This window comes from Astatotilapia calliptera, chromosome 12 (assembly GCF_900246225.1).
Source record: "Astatotilapia calliptera chromosome 12, fAstCal1.2, whole genome shotgun sequence".
Taxonomy (NCBI): domain Eukaryota; kingdom Metazoa; phylum Chordata; class Actinopteri; order Cichliformes; family Cichlidae; genus Astatotilapia; species Astatotilapia calliptera.
The window spans coordinates 19367417-19380091 of record NC_039313.1 but is presented as its reverse complement, the minus strand read 5'-3'; the positions used below and the strand labels follow the sequence as shown (position 1 = coordinate 19380091).

Genomic DNA, 12675 nt, shown 5'->3' with positions numbered 1-12675 from the left:
TACGCTATATTTATGAGAAAGCGCACTGCATTGCATGTTGGACTTATAATAAAAACAGCAGCAGTTGTTTTCTGTTCACTGGGACAGCATGATAAAGCACATTGCTTTCTTTAATGAAGTGTTGGAGGTTTGAGGTTTGCCTAAAACGCAGTAACTCCTGTTGTTTGCTTGTCTTTGCTTATCCAAGCCGTTCATTCATGGCTATACACAGGCTCACCCAGTGTTCCAAATCTGAGCTGTAAATATCATTCACTGTACGGGGCCTACAGAACCATAATGTGACTCCCCTAAAAGTAGCATCCAGGAGCTGCATTTTCCAGTCTAAACTACAAATGTGCTCACCCTGTTAAATATCTGCACACCCGCTATAACATCAACACGGCCACCACTTTGAAGCAAATGGTTATGTTAATGTATTTGACTGCTCTGCATGACTGATGTTCATTTACAATTAATATACTGGAGATTAGCATATAATTGCACAGTTAGAGCTCCGGTTCCCATTGTGCTTGTAGAGGGGGGATAATGTTTAGCTGAAGTATGTTTTATGTTAAGTTACATGTGCACAGATTTGCGTTTTGGATTGGTGGTGAGAGAGATATGTCCTTTACAAAATAACAGCAACGTTGTTGTGTCCATTATCTTAAATGTGGTGCACATGTTCTGTTACGTGTTTATGTGAACAGACAGCGGTGCGTCCAAGTAATGTCCAAAATGTATGAACAGCTGTTTGCACTTGTTCCTTAGTGATTTCCCAATGTTTATATGCGCTATATAATGCGCGAGGGAGTGAAGAGTCCAGACACAGGCTGACTTTACCTCTAAATAAACCCATGAATGGATCACATGTGGAAAGCTTATGATCTGAAGCATCGGCAGCGTGTAAGCAGCTGACATTACCAGCAGTGGACCTTATTACATCACATCACTACTTATATAAAACAACAAGGTTCCTATCTGTTAGACAGAAGTAGGAGGCCGGAATTTATTAATGAAAGAAAAACCATACGAATGATATTTGATACATGATACTATGCTAGCCCGTGGAACTGGAAGAAAGAGACACATACATGCTTTTACTAATCACTTATATGTGATCAGAACTGTTAATGTAGCCAAATGAGAGCATGTTTGCCAAAAAAAAAAAAAGGTTATACACTAATATTAAACTCTGTTCCTGAGTGTTAATTGACTTCAGTTATTTGCTGGATTATCACATTTAGTCAGTTAACTGGGTTTTCCCATTTTAAATGTAGATTTAGTAATGCATGTCAAGGTGATTCCTATTATAAATATGCTTATGCACATCATTATCGGGGCTTAAAGCAGACAAAGAGACTGGGTAGCACCGAATTCTCACCACCCAATGAATGTGTATTTTGGTACATTCTGTATTCTGCTGTCTTTGAGCACATCTGGCTGGGGATAAAGAGAACGTAATGCATGGATGGAGACGACTATAATTCACCAATCTCTCCTACCTCCCCACCCTGCCTCCCTTCCCTCTCTCCTGCCAATGCTTTTGCCAGAGATATATTATTCACACGGTATGATTTATTTTCTACAGACACGCCGTAAAAGGCCCTTGCCTGTGTTAAAAGAGCTGGCTGGTAGCCAGGGGTTTAATGACTGGGGCCTAGTCCAGTGGCGGGGAGGAGAAGCCAGGGGCTCAGTTAGAATACACCCCCCCGCCCCAGGGGATCCAGGACGGATGACTCATATACACCCCCCCCCCCCCCCCCCATAATGACTCCTCCTCCCCCAACCCATCCATATTATCCCTCTAGTGTTGTTATACCTCTTCTACCCTCTGTGTCCTTCCCTTCCCTTTTGCTGCTTCTGCAGTTCTTGCCCTTGCTTTCCCCCTCTGCCTCTCTCCCGTGGTTCCCACATCCACACGCAGATTTCCCCTTGTTCCTCTGCCTCATCTCTCTCTCCATCTCCCCCTTCTAGCTCTCTTCTTCTTCCCTTTCACTTTTTGCTTTTTCCCTTGTCTCCCCTCCCCCTCATTTTCCCATTACTCTCTTTACTCACCCCCCCACCCCCCCACCCCACACACACACACACTCCTCCTCTAGCATGACTTACTGCTTCACTTCACAGCTTTAGTCCAATTAAAACACAGACGCATGTGCATGAGAATGCTCGCTGCACATGCAGGCGCAGGCCCCCGCATACACACAGATATACGGGTCCCCATCCAGATGTAAAATTCATACTATTATCTGAGCGTGCAACAATGAGTTTGTCGGTCATGGACAAATCATTAAGCACACGCGTGTCTCTGCGTGTGTTGTGCGTTTGCTTCTTAAGCAGACCTCGCTGAATCAGTTGTAACTTTCTTACATGAATGTCTGAATGAAAGTCTTTAATGAATAATTCGGAATAATTTTTTGTGGCAAGTCAAGCCAAGTTGTATTTATTTTGCCCAGTATAACAAATCACAGATTTTCCTCAAGGGGCTTTGCAGTCTGCACAGCATATGACACACTTATCTGGACTGATCCCCGGTCCAGATAAGATAGGACATGTGATAGATGCTCTGTGTACGCCATAAAACAACATAGTAAATTACCAGTGTAAACAGACAGGATGACAGAAATAATAGATAATAGAGAAGCGTAGATTTGGGAGGACATCAAGCAGCTTTCGGTTAGGGGGTCGAGAGTGCAAGAGGAGAAGACGAGGATATAGATTAAGATCCAAAACATCTGGAAAGAGGCACCCACTGCCAGGATAGAGAAGTGACTGGACCTGCGGTAGTCCGGCAAGTCACGCAGCTTGTTTAAACACATGCACAGACCTTCATCCAGAAAAAAAAAATTACACTAAATGACATACATCAAGGATTATTTTAATCTGTCTCCGAAAAGTGCTCTCAGCTACAGCACAGGCAGTGGATAAGTGAGCATAGCTGTGACTTCTTATTTCACAGAGAAACAGGTTCTCGGTACTATACTGCCTCTCACACTGCTGAAGGTCACTGGTTTTATGTTCCGTGTATGGAGCTCATAAATTTCTGCTACTTTGTAGTGTGTGTGTGTGTGAACTGAGCATGTGCTCAATTCTGCTGCAGCTCATAAACCACTGCTACTTAGTGCTTTGTGCATTAACTAATTTCACTGTCAGGCCCGAATTTTTGACCAACAACAGCGTGATATTCTTCTGCGGTTTGTATGGGAGGTAGTTAGGCGGCTTTTTATCTTTCCCTTACTCTTAATTCATTAGCAAACAGCTCTGTGCGGTGCTTTTCAAATTTTCATCCCCATCATTACCATTTGGTCTCTTTAAGATGAAAAAAATATTGTATTCTGCTAGTTGTGGCAGTTCACTGACGTTGTGCAAATCTTTAAAAAAATCTATTAAATATTAAATGCTTCCCCCTTATGTTTTATGAAAGAGACATATTCTAAATGTCTTGAGCATCATTTTTCACACATTTTCCTGTAACACAGCCAACAATATTTAAAGTATAAAACTGAAAAAGCATCTTTGATTTAATGTACTCATCAAATGTTAGAGCACTGAAGAAACCTGCTACACCATATCAGCAGGAGTCTGCGGGAAAGGAAGAAAGGCTAGAGCGCAGGAATCCAGCAATAGGAGTAAAAAGCTCAAGGAAAAGAGACGAAGCATGTTGCGTGCACACTGCTTGGGGACTGGTGGTTGATTGTGCTTTTCCTCCATTTTGGCTGTGGCTCAGTCCGAGCCCCGGGAACAGTGCCCAGACAGGGAGGAGGGGGAAGCGAAGAAATGGGACATAGATGGGAAACAAAAAGAATGACAGAGACAGACTAAGATCAGGAAGCGGTCTCTGAAATAAAGATGGAAATGAAATGGTGCAGTGTTACCAGTTTAATTGAAAATTAGAGAGTAGCACATTGCCGCCCATGAAGAGACGAGTGGAAGAGAGAATGTGAGTGACGGGGAAAGAGTAAGGATAGAGCAATGTGTAAAGGGCATACTGCCCAGTTCACCAGTGTGACGGAAACAATATGGCTCCAGTTTCTTCTGCTCAGCCATTCTGAACTGCTGAATTCATTTTTTGTGCATGTGTATGTATGCATCTGTGTGTTTTTGTATCTGTGTCTGTATGCGCATGTGCATGTGGACAAGAGTGCCGATATGTGTGTTTGTGTTGCTGTGTGTGTTTAGCTTTTTGGCAGTCTGTGCTCCAGATGCACAGGGTTGTTATTGTGTAGCGACATATTAAATGGTTGAAGGAGACATTTCCTGCTAGCAGAATAGGATCTCCTCCTCTCCCCTCTTCTCTCTGCTCTCTAGTAGACAATTACAGGATAGGATCTGCTCTCCTGGCTCAGCTGGGATTTGAAAAGCTTACATGAATATCTCAAAATTAGCAGGAAGCTCTTAAAGCAAGAAAAGACTTTCTCTCCATGAGCTAAATTGGCATGATGTCTTTCCTAGTCTTTCCAAGACTGCTCTTTTTAACTGACACGCAAGCACAAATGGTCCTTTCTTTTTATAGACCTTACTTTGCTCTTTATTTTCCTTGACATTTCTCACCTGATTCTTTCTCCCTCTCTCCTCTTCCAGGTGTTCCCAGTAAGCGGAGGTATAAACGTCGCGAAGTGGAACAGATCCAGAAGGACGTAAGGAGGATGCATTCTCTGAACTTTGAGCATGTGCAGAAGATCCTTCGTGCCAAGCGCCTGCAGCGACAAGCCAAAACAGGAAACAATGTCATCAAAAGACGACCCGGACGACCCAGAAAACAACCTCTGGAGGAACCGGAGCCAACCAAGACGAGGAAGGAAGATTGGGCTGAGGTTCGAGGCTTGGACATGCTGGCTAGCAGGAGAAGTGATGAGAGGACTCTGGGGATGCCTGTTCTGGAGAGGTGCGATAACCTGCCAGGCAGACACAGCCTCAGGCCGAGCCTGACCCCCGAGCCTCTGGAGTTCTCCAGTCACGATTCCATCTCAGCAACTATTGAGACTGTGGTGCATCAAGCGCGGTCTGTGAATCCACTGGCCAAAGGGGGGAAACGCAAAGGAAGGGGCCTCAGCAGGGACGAACTGTGGGCTCCCTCCAGTCACTAGACTCGCAGGAGAAAGCACCTCCAGCAGAACTGGAGAGCAGTTAACGGAGGCAGTGTTTCAAGCCTATCAGATGCAGTGCCCTTAATCTTGGGACTCCTTGGTGCACTTTGACTTGTTCCTCCTCTCTGATTTGTCATGAGGAATACAGTGGGTTGGTGGAGCCAGAGGAGAGAACACTGGCCTGTGCCATCCCTCAGTTTGCTACACCCAACCAGACATGGGCCTTTCAAAGATTCATTGGACCTTTATTTACAATGGCACTATATGGTACTATTTGATACTGAATCTGATGCTCTAAAACTGTGTGGTACTTATGATAGTGTAGGATATTATGTGACTCTTTATGTATCTGATACAGTGATGTGTATGGTACTTTATGATACTGTATCTGAATGTGGCTTCAGCCATATATTTACCAGCAAGGGGAGGGGGGAATGGTTAATATAAAACTGTGCAGCTCTGCTTATTTTTGCCTTTCTGAGGAAGCTTGTCAAAAACATGTGGAATAATAACTTCAGTAATTAAGCCACCTTACCCTATTACTTTCCCTGTTTTGCTCCCATTCATCTATACCTTCCTAGTGTCCTCGCTCCCTTTGAGAAGTAACTGATACTTCCTGGCAGCTCCGCACTCGTGGTCCCCCTCCCTGCTTGACGCTCACCCCAATTCTTTAGCCCTCCCTGGTGCCTGCCGCTTAAATCCATCCCCCTTTGTCCTCTCACCTATTCCCACTAATGTTTTACATCTCCATTTCTTGAGCTCCCTCAACCTACCCGCTGTGTCATTTTTTTCCCTCTCTCCCTGCTCAGGCCTCTCCTGGGCAGTGACATAAAGGCAATATGGTGGGTTAGACTGTCCCAGACTGTACATAGAAACAAAGTCCACTGTTGCCTGCCTTGTACAATGGGAAAACCAGCTCATAGATGTGTAATGGCACACAGTATATTAAATAGAATTGTTGTACCATAGACAATGAAAGTGTGTATTGTTTTATAACCAAAAAAACAGACATGGGTGTGACTCAAGACAAGCTTGTTTTCAGACAGACAAGAACCACATGTATTCATTCATACACTCATTATTGTGTTTATAAACAGGGGGCATTGCATACAGGAGGAATATCAGGTGTATTTTTGGTAAACCTTAAAAAATTGGTTAAATGCACTATTAAAAAAAGACAACAACAAAAAAAAGACATACACTTTCATCAATCAAATGCAGCACTTACATGCTTGTTCCAGCCTTATGTTTCGGCATTCGACGGTGTGGTTATCCAGTCCAGAGACCATACATTATTTTAATCAAATTGTATATGCAGGCTGCGCAGCCAAAAGCGTCAAACCGAAGCCCGCCGAGTCTGAATTGGACAGTTCAGCAGAAGAGGGCTCACACAGTCAGTGTTTTGAAAAAGCTAATCCCAGTCTTTCTACTTAACATAATTTTCAATCCATATCCTTGGAAAAATATTTTTGGAAAGTAAATCCAGTATTTAGATTTAGAAACCAAAGTCTCAGTATTCAGTGTATAATTTAAAAGTATCTAAATCAGAGTTTGACAAACTCTCCACCATGTTGGCACCAATGTAAAGCATTCCTATGTGCACTGTAGAATGTAGCCATCTTGGATATTTTTTTTTTTTGCGTGTGTCAATATGTTAAACCTTTGTTAAACTCTATCGACAGTATCTGTGGCTTTGGGTAGTGGTTGGTATTTTCTTGATTAGGTGTTTCTGAATAATAAGCAATGGATCAGTGTTTCTTTGGCAACCTTGTTGAAATTTTGTTTCAGGAGATTCTGTTTTGTTCGGCCGGGGGTGGGATTCTCAGTTGCAGCAGTTCGACTTGTGCCTTATGTTTCTTTCTCTCACAAATTACCATTTGACCTGAGGAATATGAAGCGGCAAGGAGTGCCCCAGACAACGACCCAAAATGTTCATGATTGTGCAAATGACACGTGTGTCTTATTCACGAGAACCCCGAAACTGCCGGCGTCCCTTCACAACTTCCATAGTTAGCATCTTCTGTCGCTGGACACTGCTGTCTGGTGTCTCCCAGCTTCCTCCTGGTTTATTTTCTGACTCATATCATCATAACAGAGGTAGAAGGGCTGGACTGAAGGAGCTATTATATTACTGTTTTAAATCCGCATCATATACCTACCTACATACTGCTATAGCAGCGGAGGTGGACAGTGTATCAGATGTGTCTCCATCCAGTGATATTGATTGTACCCAGAGTCTTAGATATATAATTAAACACCACTTACTCTGCCCAGTAAATAATGAGAGATATAACTGATTATATACTTGGCAAAGGAGGAACAGCCGAGATTTTTATGGAAATCACGTTCTCGTACATTGTTGTTTGCTATGCATCAGGCCATGCCTGGCAGTGACCTTAAAAGGAATTTCTGTTCTGGGTCCACCCTTCGACAAAGAGAAATAAGTGGTCTTATTTACTCAATAAATTGAATTCATGTATCAAGAATTGTGAATAATACCAGTAATAATTTGTAATAAGTTGTGCAGAAAGTGACTATCATCTCATGAAAACTATAGTGACTGCAGCTCTATGCAGTACAGCCTTAACCAGATGTAAAACTACAGTATTAATGTGTCTGTTGTAAATAGTGTTAGTATGTCCATCCTGCATGGATACCAGTTAGACTCAGCTATGCTGGGACTGTCTCCTCAAACCACAGTAGACCTTATCTCTCTATCAAGGCTGCTCAAGACCCAAGGAACTATTCAGAAAAATGACAACTTCAAGTGATTTTAATATTTGACAAATTCCACTGTCTATTGACAGTCATGGCTCCGGCCGGCTAAATTACACCGAATGCTAAAACGATTTGCCTTACCGCGCTTTTTAAAAGTTGAGGATAGAAGCCCCAACGTCGTGCACTCGACCAAAAATAGGAAATCCCGGCTGACTTGTAGCTACTTTGCCTGCGGCCAGCTTGGGCAGCGCCGTAGCAGTGAGTAAGTAAGAGGGTTGTTTTGTTCGGGGAGCTCTCAGAGGAAATAGCCAAAAATACACTCGCCCTGATGTTAGTGTGCGTAACCTTGCTTTGCTAGGTGGGTCTGCAGTCTGTTGTGGCAAAGATGGGGTCTAGAAATGTGAGGCGATGAGGTGTAGAGGATACACACTTGGCAGCTTACTCCTTCATACTGTGGTCAGTCAGCGGTCTCTGATGCTAGAGTTAAAGACCCCAGGTGTTGTCTGTCCTGTCTGTCTCTCCTACCAGCCAATGCTTCGGTGCCTTCTAACACTGACAAGTATTGTCCTAATCCAGAGCTTTCACTCTACACAGAGACCGCAGAGGGGATGTGGTTATGTATAGGGTTCAAGGTCACTGTTGTTGTGATGTACTTAGCAGCCAATCTGGACCGGTGGCTACCGGAGGCCCCTAAACACTGATGTAAGGATCCCTTACCTCGTCTTTGGCTTCAGCACCAAGGGCGGCGCAGCAGTGTTTGACCTTACGTTAGCGGTGTGGGGTGTATTTCCTGTAGTGTGCATTTACCACTTCAACACAGCAACTAGGATGAGAGATAATGGCACCTAAGTTTTGATTTCGCCCCTCGTTCAATATGTAGCGTGCTTTGATGTGCATCCTACACATGGAGCAAGGGGGTCGTGTGGAACAGAGCCTCATAAATGTACATGTAGTCATCCTCACAGCATACGTTACCATTTCTAAGCTATAATGTTCGAAGCTGAAAGTGCAGATGAAGCATTGAGAAAACCAATAAATGTACTTCTTTAGAGCACAAAGTGAGCTCTTCTAACAGTGTGGGCATATTTTAGTTTGTATACATAGTGTATTTGAGCCTTTTTCTAGAGTGGGTTTCCTTTATTTGCATGCTCAACTTGATTGTATGCATAAATATTTTAGACAAGCCGAAAGTTGAATTTCAATTGAATTTGAAGGAAGACTTGTACATTGTTTGATATGTTTCTTTTTGTAATGAATTTTTTAATTCATGAAACATTTTTGTACATTGTATGAATATTAAAAACTGCAAATATTTGACATATAGAGTAAATACTAGAGGCGCATGCATATGCATATATCCTTCACAGTATGTATGTGTAAAATGTACACATATATTTTGTATTTGCATTTGCTGGCATACAGATATGTGTCTTAAGCACATATATACCTGTAATATATATGTATATCCATGTCTGCTGGCATGCTTTTGGTCATGTTTATCTTTCATGATCTTGTAGGTTTCTTTTTTTTTAATTATTATTTCTCTTTCCTCAAAAAGAAAGGCTCATTCTTTTGCTACCCTTCTGTTGGCTGGCAGCGTTGAGCACTTATTACGAAGAACTACAGTTCAAGTTGTTCATGTTATCCATTGTGTGAAATAATAAATGACTTTATTGACAGTTGATGGGATCATTTGCTTCTTTCTGGTTAAGACCGTATCGCATTCGATTTTCCAATCTGTCTGATTTTGTGATGAGAGCCAGGTGCTTCGTGGGTGTGTGTGAGTGTGTGTGCAGCATGCATGTGCACGTAACGTGTGAGGGGAGTGCGATGACAGGGGACTTGCTGCACTGTTGGTGCTGAATGTCAGATGGTCTCGGTGAATGAGTACTACTCTACAATGTGTCGAGGTTAAACGAGAGGGAATCCTCTCATCAGATTATAGCACAGCCTCATTCAGTCTCACACACACACACACACACACACACACACACACACACACACACACACACACACACGCATACCTACACACTCTTACTCTTGTACTTGTTCATTAACCAAGCCTACATCTCTAAATCGTCACTGCACTAGCCCATCAGTGTTAGTTCTAGGTGGGCTGGGCTGCAGGCTGCTCTGTTATTGGACAGAACTGAGTGGGAAGTGCCCCACTATTGGCTGCTGCCAACTAGTAAAATTCTTCTGTTACCATGGTTGCAGGGTGAGCTGCCCAAATGTGTCTCAGTGTATCTTGTAGTGCTGATTGAACCGTTGGCACCGCCGGTGTTGTGGTAAAAAAAAAAAAAAATCTCCCCCTTCATTTGATGGCAGTCAAGGCTGCAGTGGTGCTGCACCCAAATCACTCACTACTGATGCCTGTAAATGAGCCCACGGCCCCACTCCACCCTCTGCACAGGAGGATGAGATAGATCACAGTGAAAAAAAAAAAAAGAACAGCGAAACACATCCTGTATGATGGATGTACTCTCAAGCAGAAGCTACAATTAAAGGAGGGAAAAGAGAATCATCAATCTGATGATAGGTGGATTTTCTCACAGGGTTTAGTGTCAAACCGCGGTTTACTCTGAGACACTGTGGTTGACTACATAAAACACATGCAATATTATCAATGATTGGATGAATGCCCGTGATAATTAAAAGTCATCTGGCTGAAATGGGCAGACAATAACTTAAGTGATATTACTTCAAAAAGGGAAACTGGAGCTTTCAAAGGGCACCAGCTTCCTCCAGGGTATCCATGCAGAGAAATACTAGCGTGATAACTACAGCTCTGCCCATACGAATATATATATATATATATATATATATATATATATATATATATATATATATATATATATATATCTATATATATATAAATATATATATATATATATATATATATATAAATATACAGTATATATATATATATATATAGATATATATCTATAGATATATATCTATAGATATATATATGAATCTGTTTATAATTAAGTTAGAAATAGATTCTAAGCAGTCAGAAGATGGAGCCACCATCCTGGACAAAAGAAAGAAAACCACTGGGAATTTCTGTCACAGGTACTTTTTGGTATTCCTGTCTTATTGCTCCACACTGTATCTAAAACTTTTCTGTTTCATGACAGTTCTGTGAAGGCTGATCTGTTTATGCCGAATTATTCCAGTAAAAATATTTTGACTGCTGCCACTGTGGCCCACCTGTTTGCACAGAAGACCTTTAAATCACTTCTGCAGGGGCCATCCCAGACCATTTCCTGGGTGACATTCCCATTACACTCAGTCTCCAACTTTCCTGTCCAATAGAGCCTAAAAATCCTAAAACACACCTTTTTCTTTTTCTCTTTTTTTGAGTAAAAATAAAAAGTTAACCAAAATTTTGGGAGGCTTGCATCAGTGTCATGCTGATGGTATTTGAAGATAAAGACTGTCTTGGAAATGCAGGGCTAAATACTTGGACTCATGGAGCGTAGGGGGAGAACATGTTTTATGAATTGTGGTTTGTAGCAGAGGCTGAAGGTTTACTATTCTCAAACTTAAACAAAAGGCTCAAAAATTTGGGAGGATCTTCCTCCCAACCCTGTGTAGGTCCACCCTTTTGTGGAATGTAGATTTGGGGTTGAGGGAGAAGCACAGGCTTCTTAAAATATGCATAAATCAAGTTGACCAGCAGTTTTTAATTTCTAGGGTAATCTACTTAGTTCTTCTGACTTTAGATTGTCTCTTTGCAGACTGTACATTTTCTTGCAGGCAAAACTGACCATTTGTAATAACTTTAATTTTTTACAGATTGTAATTTGTAATGTGTTGAATTGTTTTTCTCATGGTCCAAAAGCTGTGCGTGTTGAGCATGAGCTTGCTTTGGTGATAGTGGTTTTTGGTAGTATTGTGATTGTGATCTCGGCTTGCTGATTTTTCTTCCTAAAGTCTCACCAACTCCTCAAATCAGTGTTTTAACCCCACTTGTATTCATGCGGCAAAGAAGCAAGTCTGTGGGAAGAAAAAGTACAGAAAGTGTTTTCTTTTTCATACCAACATCTGCAGCACAATCGTCCTAACTAACTGTAAACTAAAACAGCTGCTTGTGTCGTCTTCTATTCACGTCCATATTTATGCAAACCAAAGCAGCCTTTGTACCTCTGGAACTTTTATTTTCATGTTTTAAGCCTAAAATAATTTAAAACATATTTTCATACACATATACCACTTGGTGACAGTGTGCTGTAGTGGTTAGCACTGCTGTTTAATAGCAGGCCTGGGGCATTTACTGTGAAATCCGTATGTTCTCCATCTGCCTATGTGGGTTTCCTCCAGGTGCTTGTGTTTCCTCCCACAGGCCAAAGCCATGCATGTTAGGTTTATTGGTAATTCTAAATTGACTGTAGGCTTCGAATTGATAGTTTGTGGTTGTCTCTATCTTTATGTGATGGACTGCAGTTGCCAACCACTTACCCATTCAGTTTGACTTAGTATGGATGTGTGTTTCAGAAAATTGATGCCTGGGTATATATAGCCTTAAGATATTGTTAATGTGGTCTAATATGTAGTGACACAAGTGGCTTCAGGAAGTTTTCTATAGCAAGTCCTCTATTTTTGACCAATTTTAAAGGAGCACTTACACTATGCTTTACATTAATGTCAAATGACTATTGATAAACATGGATAGCCTGGCTTCCCCTTAGATTTTAATTTATTAGTTCTCATTGATTTGTGTTACTTTCTCATATCTTATATATGATGCTTTGTGGATGTCAAAACACTTAGTTTAAGATTTTAACTAGACCTTGAGATCCATTGAATGACTTCCATCTTTTATATACAGTTTATGATATCTCAGTGTCTTTATGCCTCACATGAGCAAAACACAGAGTTGTATTCAACC

The 12675-nt window shown here is 41.7% G+C and overlaps 1 protein-coding gene across 1 annotated transcript in view; it reads left to right on the top strand.

Annotated features, from left to right (window-relative positions):
* The window catches only part of setbp1 (SET binding protein 1), a 38313-nt gene extending 28850 nt beyond the window's left edge, over nucleotides 1–9463 (top strand). Inside the window, exon 7 of the mRNA XM_026186341.1 lies at nucleotides 4558–9463. Within this exon, the coding sequence (XP_026042126.1) occupies nucleotides 4558–5063 (506 nt within the window). The 3' untranslated portion in view covers nucleotides 5064–9463. The remainder of the gene's footprint in view (nucleotides 1–4557) is intronic.
* Nucleotides 9464–12675: the final 3212 nt, after the last annotated feature.